The following is a 19548-nucleotide window of genomic DNA, read 5'->3' as shown; positions in this document are numbered from 1 at the left end:
TTTATAAAAGTTTAACATTTTGTCATAATTGAGTGTGACAAATAATAATAATTATAATTTTTTTTCTAATTTAGTTTGTGTTTTAATTTTATTTTACTAGTTATTGTTATTTTGTCCAATCATATATATATATATATATATATATATATATATATATATATATATATATATATATTCTAATTATTGTTTAATTGTTTCTGTACTTACAAAAAATCATGAACAAATAAAATTTGAGGGGATAGGTTAAACTGAATCTATAGCACTTATTTACCATCCATATTCACAGGCATACGATGTTATATTGTTAACTTAGGTTAAACAAATTGTTAACACTGTTTTTACTTTCTTCCCATGATACACCTTCGTAGCCTCTACACTCATGATTTTACAACAGTACACTACACATAGGATATTACACTACAAAAATAAATAAATAAATGAGACTGTAAAATCTTCATCAGCTCAGTAATTTCTATTTTATTCCATTCAAAAGTGCAATCTGAGGTCATGCTCTCCCTTTCCTTTTGTCATCCAATGCCTATCCACCAAAACAGGATCCAAAATGTTGTCAGAAATACTGCTAGCACACAGTACTACAGAACTTATTTAAAACACTTTCGCATAGAACGTGTTAAAAATGTCAATAAAAAAGGATAATTGAAAAACACTATAAAGCTTAGTGTGCAGTTACGACAAGAGAATGCAGAATGAGTCAGAAGGAAAAAAAATGGCTGTACATATGATAGCTGTTAAAAAAGTGTATCAGAATGGTTCCATTAAGGTATACTGGTAAATGAATGAAGTGCGCATGATGCTCCAGTTTAGTCAAAGGCAAGAACGAAGTCATTGAACCTGCTCTAACACCTTTTCATCATGTTGAAAATGATCAACCAACTTGCTGATGTGGTTACAAATGATAGAATTTAAATCATTACATGAAAGTTGTATAGAAAGATATATTTGCTAAATGTATTGCGTGTCTAATACAGACCATACGGTATGTATTTATACTAATTTCCAGAATCAATTATAATAAATTTCAACCTAAATCAGGAATCAATTATCCTAATTTCCTAGAATATGTAACTGTTCCTACAAATATGTAACAACTAATTACATTCTAACACTTCTCTTCAAATTGGAGCATATATGTCATATGCATCTTGTTACAGATCAAGCCGAGGGCCTCTAAGGGACTTGGTGAACATGTTAGCCATTGTTAGAGTTGACAAAATCAATAGATTTCTCTAGAGAGCACCTTTTCTCTAAAAAGTGACAATCAATCTCAATGTATTTGGTTTTTTCACAAGAAACTGGGTTGTGTAACATGATTGTCACAAATAAGCTTTGTTTCATGGATGTTCCCAATATTTAGTTGTAGTAGTAATTGCCTAAGCCACGTAAGCTCACAAGTGATAAGGTTGGAGAAAACATTGTAAAGGCAATGAACATCATTGGAGTCTACTTTCTTGGCTTTGTCCCATACGTCATAACTAGTAAAAGCATGATATTGAGGCTGTAGTAAGCTCACAAGTGATAAGGTTGGAGAAAACATTGTAAAGGCAATGAACATCATTGGAGTCTTCTTGGCTTTGTCCCATACGTCATAACAAGTAGTAAAAGCATGATATTGAGGCGGCAATTTGACATCAATGGAGAGAACGCGACACAAAGAGGCATCAATTTGCATCCATTGGGCTAGATCACTATAGGGAATGTCTTTGGCTTGTTTGGTCAAGTGTTTGGCATGACCTTGACCTTGAAACCACAACTAAACAGCAACAGCCTAGGAGCTATAGTTGCTCGTCCTAGTCAATTTTTCACATGGAATCAGCAAAACAGTGGTAAAAGTCACTACAGAGGGGATACTTAAGTGTGATCTTTTGGAAGCTAAGGGAATTGAACCTGAAATGGGGCTAAATAGGGGTATTTGGGTGTAAGGAAGGAGGCAGAGGGCGCGCCAGCAAGTGGGTCATGCCAAAAAAAAAACATAATTTGAGACGAGGACATGAAACACATGCGCTGGAAAAAGGTCATGCATACGGGCATGTGCAGCGGCGCATCGGTAATTTAATATTGTTAAGAAGTGGACTTTTAAGCCTAATTCAATCTCAGAAAATCGGCTTGTAAGTTGAGGTTTGCATCCACTTATATACTCCAAACTGGTCTTATCACTAATCGATTTGGGCGGCTCTATAAAGGTGAAGGTATATACATCTCGTTCGTAAGACTAGAAATTAATAGATAGTCCGATAGTGACTCTATAGCGGGAGGAACAATGTGTTGGGAATCCAAGTATGAGTCTAAGTCTCACATTGGGTAGAAATGAATAAGTGGAGCATCATATAAAGGTGAAGACCCATTAAACCATTGCTTTAAGGTTTTGGGTTGAGAGTGATGTCAATCTCTTATGTAGTTGGACTTAGATCTTATTGGTGTTGTGTTTTCCCAGTGAATCTCCTCCATCCAACAAGTGGTATAAGAGCATTGGATAGAAGAATGGTTTTCTAATAAGTTGCATATTTGTATCATCTCATAACACATCTTTTAGGGGTATGTAGAAGAATGGCATACAAACCACTCTTCAAACTTTGACGGATATATAAGAGAAAAAAAATCTTATCTTACAAGGAGGAACTCATTACGTAGATCAATTGGGGACTAACAATTAGACAAGCATAGGTGTTAGGGAGGTCTAGTGAGAAAGGTAGTTTAAAAGGTCACCTATATGTAAAAGAAAACTCAGAGTATTGTAACCATTAGAAGAGACGCTATAAACTGTATTGCTAATATATATGACTTGTGGTTTGGGGACCAATTGAGTGAAATACTTTTATATGACACACCTAGCTACTTCAATTGAATAACAATTTGAATATTCGGACGCCAACTTCTTTACATCTTTACAACTAACGTTGATAATATTAGGATTAATATTACATGTCATTGCTACTTGATGGTCAGGCAATTGTTAGCAATAGATGGAATACCTTACTCTGGAAGAATCGCATGGTTAATACAAGTGTGTCTCTCATTCTACAAAGAAAAGGGTAATGAACACTGTTAATTATGTTTGTAAAATACAGTAACATTCATATTTGTTTGTCGTGCTGGAAATTGAAATCATATTCATAACCACTGAGCACAATAACTACCAAAGATGAAAGTAAATAAACTTTGGAACAATAGCTATGTAGTAAAAAACATCTATCAGCTACACGATGAGATAAGACAGATGAAAGAGAACTATAATACTTTTAATTTTTTTCAATGATATCACAGATACAACAGCTAGTAGTAGTTTACCTAATGAAGCATCCACTGGATACTAAATTTAAGTCAGACATCCTGAAGGGTACACTTTTGGAGTGTTACCACTTTTTGAGTGTTACGACGTTTTGAGTGTGACCAATGATATTTATCAATACCATTCCAACATTCTAATGTTAAAGTGAAAAACAACAATGTTGTTATTACCTGACACTATATGTGCTTAGAGGATGAGAAGACCCATCTGAGCATGTTAACACAAATTGCACTGAGAGACCAGAGGGAACCTTAATCTGAGGAAAATCCATAAAACAAATGTGATGTAAGTCTAAGAGGAAATAACATCTTGCTGAAGAATTTTCAAACTAGAAAAATTGCTTTATTAGAATGATGATTTTCTCAACATATGTATACATCAAGCTATATTTCAAGCAATAACTTGATGTCAAATTTATGCAAATATTTTCACGAGCATTTTGCACAAAAGCTATTAAGTTTTACTAATTCAATGCCCTTATAACCAGTAAGTTTCTATCCAATTAAAAGAGAGAAAGAACACTCCTAGTCCTTTTATGAAAAGATGAGGAGCTTACCATTCACCTCAAATCTAAGTTAGTATACAATATGGTTCTTGAAAGTGGACCCATTTTAACTTTAGTCCGAGTGTCGGTACATACAATTTGATCTCAATAGATGTGTTAAATTGATCATATTGTAATCTTTCGAGAGAGTCATTACTCCTCAAAAGTGTAAATATCTACGATTTGATCCCTTAATGTATTCATTTTGCTAACATTTTATTCACATTTTGATTTTATATTTGAGATGAAAGGACTAAAGTGCTGGCAAGTAAACACTTGAGGACTGAACTGTACAAACACATTCAAGGAAAAACTAAACATGATGTCAAGGTCAATGATCAGATTGAATTGTATACTAACTTGTTGGAAATTCAAGTATAAGTCTAAGTCTCATATTGAGTAGAATGAAAGTTAAACAAGATAGAAGATCCATAAACCCATTGTCTTAAGGTTTTGGATTGAACGTGACATCAATCCCTTGCTATGTCACCCCAACAAGCATGAGAACAAAATTTATATTTTACTTATAGTGTATTTGTAGGAAGACTTCACCATAGCCACAACTAATATCATGGCTCACTTTTTGATATATACATTTTTGTAAAGCAAGAGTCTATCAGAAAACTCATCAGCAGTAGCACATGTAAAGCAAGGGAAGGAATCGGCACTGCAGCAACGTGTTTTTAAGGAGTAGAAGGGAACATTTAAGGGACCACTAACATATATAGTTTATTAAGTAGACATGAGGAAAAGACAGATAAGTGGGTGACTGATATAGGTGGAGAAAAGAGGTTATGGGTGACAGATAAGTGGGTGACAGCAGCAACGTGTTTTTGAAGAGTAGAAGGGAACATTTAAGGGACCACCAACATATATAGTTTATTAAGTAGACATGTGGAAAAGACAGATAAGTGGGTGACTGATATAGGTGGAGAAAAGAGGTTATGGATAAGAGTATATAAGTGAGGAAAAGAAAATAATAAGTGGGCATGGCTAGAGGGAACAGAACGACCATTCTTCCCCTCTTCCCGCTCAGATTCATGAAAAAAATCAAAACCAAATTTGGGATTTTTTTTCAAAAAAAAATTGGGCCGTGTAACCTGACCTATTTTGGAGTGTGACCTGAATGGGATTTCACAATTCAAACCAGAATTCATACAATTCCGAAACCAATTTGAACAATACAAGATCAATTGTTGCAGCTATTAGTATTGCAAGGGTAGAGAATCATATTGCAAAATTCATGATCAATAATAAAATATAACTTATACTAACTAAACAAGACATTAAGCACATATAGCATGAGATTCTTAAGTTATGTTAAAATAGAACAATACTAAAATTTCTAATAAATATTCTGCTATTAAAATTATTGTATACTAATTAAAAATTTGTATCATTAAAACTATAACAGATTTACTATGATTTTTATAGATTTCATGATAAAAAGATGTAAAACAGTGGTTGAAACAAAAACAATTGTCCCATCAACTAAATAATAGACACTACCTAAATATTATGCAAGTAGTTAAAGGTTAAAATTAATCGCCTTGGACCAAAGTCAAAAGTCGAAAGGTCTGTCTTCCAACTAAAACACAATAGTTGCTAAAGTTACTGTAGTTGTGGTTAAGCTATTTAGGGTTGTGAATCTGATAATATCTTTTCTCTGATCCGCTTAAGCATTCATGGCAATAGCAAGAAAGAGTTAGAGGAGGAGGAGCGAAAAGATCCATTTTCATCTATTTGCCAACTCCTGATACCATTTTCTTCAATTTTGGCAGTGAAAAGCTCTCCTCTAACCAACCGTGACCGCCCTTCCCATGACTCCAACCAGAACCTATCCAAGAGACCTGGCAGTGGGGAAGAACATTGTATGCCTGTGGAAGTAGGCACCGACTGTGCAAGATAAAAAAAGAGGAAAAAGAGAGGGGATTGAACCCCAGAAATGGAATACCATATAGAAAGGATTTTTGTAACTGTATTCCAAGTAGAAACATGAGTATTCTTATTTATAATGACGGGAACATATAGTAATAAGGAAAAAATTAATATAATGAGGATTATCTGCTACGATATCTCTCTATTTAATGTAATCAAATCATAGGTGAAGATTACTGATGTTAGGCAGATTGATTTCCACTCTAGGTATTCCAATCACATTTGTTTGCACAAGTTGTTATATGATATGAATAAAGTTCCTAGGAAGTGATGTACATGGTTTTATACAGTTATGATTGGTAATTAATCCACTAATGGCACTTATGATAGTTATTTGTTCTACCGCTAGGAGTTGGAATGACATACCGATAAGTCCTTTGAGAATTTCTCAGCAACTACTGTAGCTTCAGTACCATTAATTCTAATTTGATATCCTGATCGTCTTAAGTACAGGGTTGCTCGTTCCCAATTCTCGGATGAATCCATCTATTGCAAATAATTCGAAAAAAGTAAGGATGCATATTAAGATGCACGGAGAACATGGTATATTTTTATACAATAGATATTATTAAGGATATAAAAAGTGAGTAGACGTCAAGATTCTCGGAACTTAAATTTAGCAGACTAAAATTAAAAAGTTTTAACGGGCTAATAAACATCTGAAATGCCAAACCTATTCAAATGGAACAGTTTCAGGTTATTTGCAAAGAGATTTTCGTTTGTGTACAATTAAGTATTAAGTATTCTTCTACTGTTTAATATTTGATATTTTGAATTATGTAAAAGATGAGATCAGCTGGTTCATGAGATATATTGGATTGCTCATGAACTCTAAATGTACACCATGAACCACATAGATTATGCATAGATATAATGAATAAAATCAGATCATAAAAGGATTTTCCAAATAAACCAGACCTACCAAGAGTAGAACACTGAATATTGCTTCTCCTTTAGACAGATATGTGTTAATCTCATGTTGCATTTCAGAATCTATAAAGTCAGCCAACAGAAAACTACAATTAAAGAATATTAAAGGAGAAAATACTATAATAATATCACAAATATTATATCATACTTGCATGAATATAATGCAATTTTATTAGCAAGTGTTGGTGGCTCTGTTAGAAAGAGTCTCTAAACCTATCTTCATAAAATCAGCTTGTAAATAAGGTTTACACATGTTTCTATATTATAATTTAATTTGATGTAGAATTTTCAACATACTATCGAGTATTGAACATTTCAAGTGTGAGACTAGCTATTGGGATTTTGAAGGAGGATCCTAATCAGTCTATCAAGAGCCACTCCCTCATATATGAATCCCCCATAACCAGTAAAGAGAAAGCTAACCTATACCATTGTCAGCTGGGACATCCTTCATTTCAAGTTGTGAAATTGATTTTTCCTTACTTGTTTAAGAATTTAAAGGTGTAGAGTCTCCATCATGAGGTGTTTGACTTTGCTAAACATAAGTGTGTACATTTTCCCATTAGCAACAAGAGGACTATTGTCCCTTTTAATCTTGTTGATAATGACGTATGGGGTCCTACTAATGTCCCAAATATGTCAAATGCTAAACGGTATATAAACGTTATATATGATTGTACCTGGGGACTTAGGATTTCCTATTTAAACAAAAATCCAAGGTTAGTTCTGCTTTCATTCAATGTCACAATTTAAGAATCAATTTGGAGTCAATATTAAGAGAATTGATCTGATAATGCCAAGGACTACTTTAATCTTGAGTTCAACTCTTTTTGTCATAGAGGGGGGATAATTCGTGAATCTTCATGTGTTAACACACCTGAACAGAATGAGATTGCTGAAAAGAAAAAGTCAGTTACTAGAACAAACTAAAGCCCTTCTTACTACTACTTATCTTATCAATATGTTGCTCTCTAAAATCTTAGAATCAAAGACTCTCCCATGGAAGTTATTCTCATTCTATCGATTGGAAGTCCAACATCGACTAGTGATAAAGCCAGTTTAAAGTACATAAGTGGATGCAAACCTAACTTTACAAGCAGTTTGTTGGCAAAAGAAGAAAATAGACATCTTGCTTCAATAAAGAGTTTTGATGATGATGGCTCATGGAGAAGTATTGAAGATTTAAATAACGCTTGAATTCAAGAGATATATTAAAGACTTAAGATTTTAGTTGTTGAAATCTTGTAATCTGTGTATTTTATTTAAATTAGTAGACCAATAGTCAATAGGTAGAACCCAAGCAGCAGAGCACTCATGAAAAGTTTTATTATTCAAAAAAACCTCTGGAATAAATTGATTATTACTAATGATAATTGATTATTCCAGTTAATTTCAGATTTTTCCAAAAGCCTCTAGAATAATCGATTATCACTAATAATAATCGATTATCACAATGAGAAATTAATTTTTGAAATAGTTTTTACAATAATCAATTACCACTTATAATGATCGATTATCAGTGGCCGTTGCGAAAAGAATCTTCAGTTTTCAGACCTAATTTTCAAAAATAAGAGTCTATATATTTTACCTAAACTAATCTCAAAAGAACTTTTGATTCAGGGGTTTAAGAGTTGTGTGCTAGAGAAACTCTCAGTGTTTGTAAAAAGGGGCTTTGAAAAACCTAGGTGGAGCGAGAACTTTCACTGGTGGGTCTAAGTGATTGAGTGTCGGTGTTGTTGCTAGGAAAGTTGTTTGTCCTTTGTGTCAAAGGAGGTGTTTTCTAACCTTTGTTAAGACAAGATTGTTTAAAGAATATACCATCTAAACAACTCAGGTTTTGAAGTTTAACAGTAGGCAGTAAACGAAATATTGTTGAGCATGAAAAACTGTTTAAAAGAAATAGCGTCTAAAGAAGAAATATTTTATAACATCTGAAGCCAAGCTTATGAATAATGTTTTCTGGACTAAATTGTCTAATGAACAAAACTCATAAACCGTGTTTAAGAAAAGAAAGTGTCTCTCTTTTGAAATCATTTAACAGACTATATGAATAGTAAAGCGTCTTATGAAAAAGCAAGTCTTGTATAACACTAAGGCTAAAAAGAAATTTTTATTCAATACAAGTGTTATCTCAAGCAAAGTATTTTAAAGAAAACATCATCTAATGAATAACGGTTAAACAAGAAATTTTTATTCAATACAAGTTTGATCTCAAGCAAAGTGTTTTAAAGAAAACATTGTCTAATGAATGACGGTCAAACGTTATAGTCTTCAATGCTTGTATTCTTTGTTCTTGATATTTGTGCAAATCACTAAAGCAGAAAGATATTATCAGAATCAGAATCACTGCACCCAAGAAAAAGACATTGTGAGAGAAGAAGAACATTCCGGAAATGTCTCCCTTGAAGCCTTCTACTCTGTCACATCATATAAGCTTAGTTTGCTTAAGTCTATGATAAAGCTCTGACCCCTACAAAGAAGATTAAAGTTTGAGTTCCTGCCTAAAGGCTACCTACTCTCCTGAAGTCAACTTCCTTGTCTAACAGTCATCTTTCAAGACAAATTATATATAGATGAAAGATTGAAGAGAAGACTAGAATGATAACACAAGAAGGATAAGATAAGAGGAATATAATAATGAACTCAAGCTTGCTGCACTCATATATTGTCTGACAATATATTTCTTTTGAGAGATAAACCTTAGCAAATCACAAAATTCTTTGTATTGTTTATATCCACTTTTTGAGAGTTATCATATGTACCTCTACTCTTAATATTGTTTGTGTTGTAAATTCTGAAGAGAGTCAAAACACTTGTCGAGAAGTGTTATCAAGGTTTGACATCGGAAGTGGTTAGAATACTTGTAAACTAGGAGTGGTTAAACTTGGACTAGTCGTGTTGACTAAGTAAACCAGAAGTGGTAAGAATACTTCTTGTAAACCTACAGAGGTAAAACTCATTGTAATCTTTGAAAAAGATTAGTGGAACCCCTTAAGAGTTCTTAAGGGTGAACTGGACGTAGCTCAGGTTGAGTGAACCAGTATAAAATTTGTGGTTTATTTCTTTGTTATCTAAAACGTTTTGATTACTCATCTTATAAAAACCAGCGTCTAAACATTATAAATTATATATCTCCTTTACAAATCATTAGACATTGCCTTGAGAAAGGATTTGAAAAACACTATTCACCCCCCTCTAGTGTTTTTCCTGTGTTTTCAACCTTAACTTTATTCTATGTGATTGTAAGTTGTTGGTTATTTGTTGGAAGTCCCACATCGACTAGAGATAAGGCCTATTTATAATATATAAGTGGGTGCAAGCCTCACCTTACAAGCCGATTTTGTGGGGTTGAGTTAGACTTAAAGTTCACTTCTTAACACGATATCAGAGCTATGGTTAGAGCCTATCCTAGCGATATTTGTTGTTTGTTGGACATGTTGTTCCACCCGCTATCGGGCCGTTATCGGACCACCCATTAATGTCTAGTCTCACGCTCTGGATGATGTCTATACCTCGGCGTGAGGGGTGTGTGTTGGAAGTCTCACATCGACTAGAGATAAGGCCAATTTATAATATATAAGTGGGTGAAAACCTCACCTTAGAAGCCAGTTTTGTGGGGTTGAGTTAGGCTTAAAGTTCACTTCTTAACATTATTTTTAGTGATTGGTTAATCACTCTTTAGAGACATTAACAAATGGGCGTGGGTCTTTTGATCCGAACCTCTATAAAATTCCTTATGCGAATTTCTCTTTCCCTACACTATTTATCCTTACTGTTGTTATAAAATCAGTTTATAGAAAGGGAATTTTTTTTTTAAAAAGCATGATTTTATTAAGTAAACCAATTCACTCCCTCTTGGTTTTTGTCCACTCACGAACATTCCGCTGTGTAATTCTAACAACCCAATGTTTGTGGGATGGAGTTAAGCTTAAAGTCCACTTTTTAACATGGAGTCTATCATAGCGAGATTTGTGTTTGTTAGACATATCATTTCACCAACTATCAAACCACTCATTAATATCTAGTCCCATGCATAAGATGTATATACCTCGGTGTGAGGGGGGGTGTGTTGAAAGTCCCACATCGACTAGTGATAAGGCCATTATAGGGTATTGTTAGAATATTTACCCTATTTATCATCATTATATTGTGTCTAGGGTTACCCTATTTATCATCATTATATTGTGTCTAGGGTTACTCTATTTATCATGTACTTTGTATCAAAACTTTCTTATATATAGAATGAAAGTGAGAGGGATCTTTCAAGCCCTCAAGAATTATTTTACAGTTTCAATCTCAAGTAATATATAAGATAGGTGCAAACCTCATTTTACAAGCCGGTTTTGTGGAATTTAGTTAGGCTTAAAGTCCAGTTCTTAACACTATCCAACCTAGACCCTACTAATAAACTCCAACATAGAATATTTGGGTATGTATCCATTGTGCATGTTCATAGTAATGGGTACCTTAGAATACAAATGTCAACATTCAAACAATCAATTCAAGAGGATTTTGCAAGAACTAACTTACAACACCAATTATAAACACCTTAAAAAAACTACAAAACCTCCCTTTGATTGAGCTACTTGAACACCTTTCTTCTCTGATATACCATTTTGAAGAGGTGTATAAGGACAAATAGACTAATGTATAATATGATGTGAATTTAAAAGGATAGAAAAAGTAGAAGAAAAACATTCTTTGGCATTATAACTCCTTGTGATCTTGCCTATTTTACCAAATTTCTTTATAATGTCATTGAAGAAAAACTCTAAAATATTCAAAAATTCTGATCAATATTTCATCAAGTGAAGTAAAATGAGAATATTCATCCATAAGAATGACAAAATAATGAAACCCAAAGGATGTGACTTGACTTGGATCCCAAATGTCAGAATGAAATATAGGAAATATAGAGTTGCATCTTGCTTTAGTTCTTTTCTAAAAGAAAAAGACAGAATATGTTTTGCTAATTGACATGATTTACATTCTTAGACATGGAGATACTGAGGGCAAAACAGGGACAAGGAAACCTAGTGAGCCTTGTGGAGGAAAGGTGGAGTTGCTCCGGTGAATGGATGGTGGTGCATGAATTTAACATACCATGATACAACAAATAGAGAAGTTGTGTGTGACGAAGGATTAAAGGACATGACCATCATGGGTGGACGTCACTTGGCGAGACACACCATATCCAATTGTCGTCGAAAAGAAATGGAGTGGTCAACTATGGTCAAGTGTTGTAAAAACATATTCTTACGATAAAAATATTCTCAATATCCCTATAGTAATTAGGAAAAAAATCTTATTCATTTCAACATACTTTTATTTTCTTATTTTAAAGGATTTGATAATTATTTATTTCCTTACATAGTTCAAGAGCTAGTAAGGTGTTGTTGGATATATTAATCTAAAGGTAAGGTAGTTAAGTATAAAGTCAAGATGAGGGTGAAAGGATACACTTACACATACCCTAGAAGTTTGTCCTTCAATACAATCAACTCCTAATTTAACTCTTAGTTCAAATAAGAGAAAGCTATAGCCAAGTCAACTAATTTAATTCTAAAACTTTTCAACAATCATTATTTTGTAGTAATCTAACTCAGGCCATCAAAATATTCCTGAGCATCAAATAGATAAAAAAGTGCAGTGTAGGTCTTATAGATTAAACTGCAAATGAACTTACCACACGTTATTTTGTTTTGATCATTAGCAAAAAGCTTCACCAGTTCCCCCTAACAAAGAACAAATTTGACAAAAATAAGCCAAGAATAACATTCTACTGAACTGGAGACATGTCTGCAAATTCAATAATATATTTGTATACATGAGAAATAGAGAAGATTGGGAGAAAATATCCCTTGTGACTTTTGCATACAAATAAGGTAGTTTATTTATAATGTAAGATATGGGCTAATGCCCTTAATACGGCTGAGCTCAATTAACAGAAACACACATCTTAACATCTAACAGTATACAAAAGTATAAATTCAAATATATCAAGTCCTGAATGACTCATACTTAAATTCAAAGAGAAGACTATTAGATCTATGCTAAAAAGGAGGAGGAAATGTAAAAGGTGTTAGATGTAATGGGCCTAGGTCTATCTTTTTGTATTTTCCTATTTCTAAATGTGTAACCCTATGCGCTCTACACACATTATGGATTTAGCCTATGCCTCTCTCTTTTATTTTAACATAGTATCTAGAGCTAGGTTTAATTCTTGTCTCTCTCTTGTCTCTCTCTGTTGAACCCACTGTACTAAATTTGTTCCAGAAATTGTTCCTCTTCTTTTAATTCATTCTTTGTTTTTTTTTCCAACCACTGTTTTTTGCAACCACTATACTACCACCACCCAGTTTGGTCCCCTTGCCATGTTGTCGTTATGCCATCACTATCACTGTTGCTGCCACCACCTCTAGGACTGGTGACACCATGATTGTGATCATCCTGGCCAAATGACCACCATGCCACAAAAGTTGTGACGATTGAAGCTTCGATGCACTACCCCATTCCTTGTCGCCGCTGCTTCTTATCGTTGTCCATTCTCCTCTCCCATGTTGACCACCAAGTCAAACTTGTTTCTCCGTCCTCTTTCCAAATCAGTAACTTTCATTGTGATCGAAATTCGTTAAAAAATTTTCACACTTTTTACGGTTGTTTTTCACTTTCTTGTTAGTTGAAAATTGATGCTCAATTATTATACATTGTCCTTAAATCTACCATTCATTTGTTAGAAAATGTATTAAATATAGGTAGTAGTTAGACCAAAGATCTTGGAAGTCTCATACTTTCTAGGCATTGATGTGGCTCAATCAAAGGAAGGCATTGTAGTTTCTCAAAGGAAATATGTTTTTGATGTCTTGGAAGAAACATGCATGACTGACGGCTAACCAATAAATAACCCTATGGATCCAAATAAAAAATTAATGGCAGATCAAGGTTGACATCTCTCTGTTGGAAGTCGCACATTGACTAAAAACAATGTCAATTTACAATATATAAGTGGGGAAAAAGCTTAACCTCATATTGGTTTTGTAAAGTTGAGTTAGGCTTAAAGTTCACTTCTTAATAGGAAATCAAAGCCATTGTTAGATCTTATCCTACCGAAGTTTGTTGGGTCTATTGTTTCACTCGCTATCAGGCCACTATCAAACCACCCATTAATGTCTAGTCTCACGCTCGAAATGTATATGCCTCAACGTGAGGGGGTGTGTTGGAAGTCTCACATAGACTAAAGATAAGGCCAATTCACAGTATATAAGTGGGTGCAAACCTCACCTTATATGCTGGTTTGGTAAGGTTCACTTAGGCTTAAAGTCCACTCTTGACACTCTAATATAAAACACTTGTTGGCAAACTTTTTTATCTCTCTATTACTAAACTCTAGTGCTAAAGCTAAATATAGGGGAATGGCGTGTCTCACTTGTGTACTTGTATGGGTAAACAATTTCTTCAAGAATTAAAATTGTGAGATCCAACAAATGAAGATGTATTGTGATAACCAAGTTCCTCTCCACATTATCCCCAATTCAATGTTTCCATGAGACGACTGAACACATAAAATTTGACTATCATTCAATCCAAGAAAGTTGTTGTCCTATGAAGCATACAAACGGACACCAATACAGGGATACAGCTAAATTGAAAAAATATTGGCCACGAACACGATAATATATACATATTTACAGACAATACATATATATATATATATATACACACACACACACACACACACTTGAAATAAGGAAAGGGAACAATGTATGTTTTAGAGGGCTTAATTCCACCCTTCTTCATCCTTTATTTATAGGATTTCAGCAATGGAAGACCACTAAGATTAATACACCTCACAAGTTACAACTCACAAACTCACATACACACACATTGTTGTGTTATAACTCACACATACACACATACAACTATATTTATTCTAACAATATTCATCTAACAACACTCCCCCTTAAGCTTGTGAATGGATATCTATTCAGCTTGCATGTGAGATCATGAAATCGTTTAGTGGGAAAACCTTTTGTAAACAAATATGCTAATTGAAGTCCAAATGGGAAGACACATTGACTATGAAAATATATATTGATGCTGACTATGCAGGTTCTATTACTGATAGAAAATCTAATTTTGGATATTGTGTGTGTCTTGGAGATAGTCGGGTAGCATGGAGGAGCAAAAAGCAAGATTGAGCATCTCGTTCTAGTGCAGAAGTTGAATTCTGAGTTGTTGCTCAAGGAATGTCTGAAAGACTCTGGATGAAAATCATTTTGGATGACCTTAAAGTCAAGGTGGACAACCTTGTGCAAATACACTGTGACAATAAGTCTGCCATGAGCATTGCCCATAATCCAGTACAACATGAAAGGCCAAAACACATTGAGATTGACACACATTTCATCAAAGATAATCTAGATAGAGCCTTTGTGATTACAACTCACCTTTCTATAGAACTTCAGATAGTAGATATTTTTACAAAAGGGTTCCCTCCGGGTAGATTTCAAGATCTTGTAGGCAAGTTGGGAATGATTGATATTCATTTACCAACTTGAGGGAGAGTGTTGTAATTAGAGGAAAATCTTTCTAATTAGAGAAAATATTTATAGAATATTCCTAATTAGAGAAAATATTTGTAGGATGTTATAGATTATTTTTCAGAATATTGTTTCCTTATTTCCCTTTTTTAGAAGATTAGATTGCTACAAATAGAGGTAAGAAGAATGTAATAGATATGAATGATAATAATACAATTCATTCTCTTTTAGAGTATATATATATATATATATATATATATATATATATATATATATATATATATATATATATATATATATATTATGATTTATAGAAATAAAAAAATGAACCTCTTTTTATACAATCTTTTGGTTTGGAAACTACTTATATTAACTAATCATCTCGATTCCTACTTCTTTTTATCAAAAAGTGAAGTTTTACATAAATTTGTAAGAGATTGATGTCAAATTCGGTATTTTCTCTCAACCGAATGAAGTTAATTAATTTGTTAGTTTAACCATTATTTAGTCTTCTATAAGCTCACATAAATATTTACAATAATTTTCCTAGTTTTAATTTTTTTATTGTGTTTAATACTATTTGATGTTTGTTTGTCATACTTCATTTCACCTCTCTTTCCTTATCCTCCACCAAGGTCACACCACTCATTTTCCTGCACCCAATAACAACAATCTCTCACTTCCCCTCTAAAATCTAATCCGGGTTTCATTCTTCAGAGGAAAAAGTTTTGGACTTTGCTTAATTCAACTTGTTCTGCTATCATGGGCAAGGTTGCACTGGGAGCTACCGTTGCCTACGCCACCGCCATTTGCATCATAGGGTGCTAGTGGTGTGCCCCCGCATCATTACTTCCCGCAAGTGGAGTCATGCCATGGCTATAGGAATCCATTTTTTTTCTGATTTCCTTAATTTTTCTTAGTAAATTTTATTTGTGTGTCTTGAACATTCTCCAACGTGTCTCTCTGCCATGGCAAAGAATATGATTGTCATCCCCGACGTGTCAGAGGGCATGATCATGTTTGACCCAACAATTTATATCAGACGTGGTGTTGTGCTCACTTCTGTGGTGTGTTCATATCTGCACACACATCCAACGAGGAAACACCACTTTTGTGGTGTGTCAAATCTTCTTAGGTCAAATCCAATGATCAACTTGTAGGCGTGTTAACAAAATGTGTAAAGGGACCTCAAGTTGAATTTATTTGTTCCCAACATAATACATACAATTTGTATGCTTTAACTTAAAGGAGAGTGTTAGAATTAGAATATGTATTAAATATCGGTAGTTGTTAGAATGGATATTTAATGTAGGTAGTTAGAAGATTTTGGAAAACTATTATATGTTATACTTATGAGCTGTCAGCATTAGTTACATAAATATTTTCTCACATTTTCAATCAAATTGATACTCAATTATGCATTGTAGTCAAGTCTACTATTCATTTATCACTGAAACAAGTATTTCATGCGAAATGTTCAAAAAGTCTGGGGGAACATGGCAAACTGATGTGCACCAATGATACCCCTTCAACCATTCACCAAGACAGTCAATTAAAAAATGATATTATCTCTTTATTTGTAAACCTGATCCCAAGTTATTGTCTTTCGTTTCTCTCAACTTCCTTGTGTCAAGGGTACGTTTGGAGCCAACATGGAAAGTGAGACCTTTGTGGAGGCCGTAAAGGTGAAAAGACACCTGGAGGAATATTCTACCATAATATCTGTGTCATGAAACTGTTTGATTTGTACGCAAATAGCCAGTTTGACTATGATACAGGGTTTCCTGTATGGTCCCCCTTCATCTAATACCCTTATGTATCTCTTATAGTCCTTCATAATACATATAGGAATAATTCTTCCTGTCTTGTTTTTATTTCTCACTAGAAGTCCCTAGAATCACAATACTTTAGCATAGAAGACAAACATAGGTTCAAAATTTAAACACAAATTCCATATTTTGCTTTTGGAACATGATAGAAAAGTCTTATCCAACAAGCATATCCTAATTTAAAATAATAAAACTCGATGCATTTATAGCATCCATAGATATGGCAATGAGTATAACATATAACATGCACAAGATATATGATAGACTGTGCATATAACTAATATATTTCAAACCTGCCGGCCTTTATCATCCATTGGAATACACTCAACTGCTATCAATTTATCAACATCATCCGCTGTAACTACATACTCTGGATTTGTGGCTCCTGATTCAAGAAAAACATAGATGAAAATCAATTATCATGTTTATGTTAAACTTGTATTAGAACAGTGCACTAAGCAAACAGGCATAAAATTCCAAAAATAAATGGCCAGAGGTATGAGTCCAATCCACCTTCAATGTAGTGTCTAGTGCCGTCCTCAAGATGCCGAACCCACTGGTTTGAAGCCAAGAATAATGGCAATATCAGTAAATAATAGAGAGGGAAATTATGGATGATGTGCTAAGTTCAATATTAATGGAAAGAATATTCACCTGAAACATACAAAGAGAAGTTCCACGGACTGGATATCCACATCCAAGAAGCTTTTCTCCCGGAATAGCATCACCAGAAATTTGAAAATTCTCAATGCCAGGGCCATCTAGGAATATCAGTCGTCAGTATAAAAAGATATACTATCAATCTATCTATCTACCTATATATATACACACACACATATATATATATATATATATATATATGTATATATACATAAACATGTGTATATATATATATATATATACACATGTGTATGTATATATATATATATATATATACACACATGTGTATGTTATGTATACACACATATATATATATATATATATATATATATATATATATATATTAAAATAAAAAATCATGAATTACCCTCGGAAACAGAGGAAGCCGTCTCATCTAGTTCAGGTTGTGGTTGATACATGTTGGTATTAACAAAATTTCTTTCCATGTTTTTGTCCTGCCCTCCAACTTTATCAATTGAACCATGCGAGAATACCTCCCTGAACAAATCCAACCATAGGATCATACAGTATGATCAACATGAAAATGTAAAGTCATATGACTTCTCTAAATAGCTGTCCCCTTTAAAAAAACTTCTGATCATGAACGTTCAAGTTAGATCAAATGGTCAAGTTGGTTCCTCTTTTCTATTGTGTGTGTAAATGTGTCTGTCAAAGTTGAAAGTGCAGATAAACAAATGGTAAAATAGAAGTAAATGTTTCCCATCATATTAGGCCAAAAAACCACCAGTCGAAACTTCTTGACCATTTTTCATTAATCTTCTCAGACTGCCGATGGAACTAAAGGACTACGAGATGGCCATGAGTGTTTGCATACACGTAACTACATCTACAGCTCAAGATGCCACGCTACGTATTGCTCCTAACCAATGACAGTTAAGTTATATTCACTAGTAAACAACACAAGTGGACAAACAATACGAACCTATCGGCCTTAGACATCTGCTGATAGTTGAAATTTTTGATAGACCAGTTTACATCAGCATTAAGTGCTGGGTGCATATATCCTGCCATATTGCTTGTTGACTGATGATTTTGTTCATTACCGATAAGATTTTGTTGGGAGAAGTTATGCTGAAACTGAATTTAAGTTAAATTATAATTAATGAGTGACAAAAAGAAAAATATACTATGACAAACACAAAAAATATGAGGACAAAGCATGAAAGAAGATTACATGCCAATAGTACCATGAAATCATTATGATTGTGACTTGTCAAATTTCCAGAACCTGGACTTTCAACAACATGATTACCGTTATCAGCACGTGTTTCTAGCACAGAGCTTAACTCTCCAATTCTATCCTGTCCAAAAAGAGTAGCCACGGATCTTTTAAATAATCAATCAACCATTGACTGCAAAATTGACAGAATCAAATAGACACTTCACTTAAAACCAAAGCATGAACCAAAAAATGCTATAATGATAAATCAATAATGTGAATGAGAGTATGGGCACGAAGAAATCATTAATCACCCATATAATGGAAACAAATATTAAAATGAATAACTTGGTGCAAGAATAAATGAGAACACAGTAAAGCACACATTCATGTAAAGAAACCTCTAGATATGAAGACTGCCTAAAATTTAAGAAGCAAGGAACATCTAATCAACAATGTGAAGAATATTTTATGTATAGCATTTATTTCCTCACCATGAACACGTGATATTATAATTTTCATTAGAGATTTTTAACGCCACTTGTTTCACAAGGATTTAACCAAGATAGTGACACAAATTATAATGCTGAAGACCAATAGTGAATCATCAAAAGTGCAGA

General features: G+C 33.6%; 1 protein-coding gene across 3 annotated transcripts in view; it reads right to left on the bottom strand.

Moving 5' to 3' along the window:
* Positions 1-239: 239 nt before the first annotated feature.
* LOC124838029 (uncharacterized) overlaps positions 240-19548 on the bottom strand; it is a 32988-nt gene continuing 13679 nt past the window's right edge. For 2 of the 3 annotated variants that reach the window (XM_088093814.1, XM_047313534.2), the window contains exons 9-20: positions 18957-19070; positions 18692-18846; positions 18116-18246; positions 17743-17849; positions 17602-17644; positions 17382-17473; positions 12406-12454; positions 6712-6782; positions 6156-6275; positions 3478-3563; positions 2991-3036; positions 240-538 (exon numbers count right to left, since the gene is read on the bottom strand). In XM_088093814.1, coding sequence (XP_087949940.1) covers positions 506-538; positions 2991-3036; positions 3478-3563; positions 6156-6275; positions 6712-6782; positions 12406-12454; positions 17382-17473; positions 17602-17644; positions 17743-17849; positions 18116-18246; positions 18692-18846; positions 18957-19070 — 1047 coding nt within the window. In that variant the 3' untranslated portion in view covers positions 240-505. The remainder of the gene's footprint in view (positions 539-2990; positions 3037-3477; positions 3564-6155; positions 6276-6711; positions 6783-12405; positions 12455-17381; positions 17474-17601; positions 17645-17742; positions 17850-18115; positions 18247-18691; positions 18847-18956; positions 19071-19548) is intronic. The other variant, XM_088093815.1, reaches the window with a different exon arrangement.

The sequence above is a fragment of the Vigna umbellata genome, chromosome 7 (genome assembly GCF_029865625.1).
Source record: "Vigna umbellata cultivar VRB3 chromosome 7, Vumbellata_1.0, whole genome shotgun sequence".
Classification (NCBI taxonomy): Eukaryota; Viridiplantae; Streptophyta; class Magnoliopsida; order Fabales; family Fabaceae; genus Vigna; species Vigna umbellata.
The sequence above is the reverse complement of the archived record's forward strand: the minus strand, read 5'-3'. Positions and strand labels throughout refer to the sequence as shown.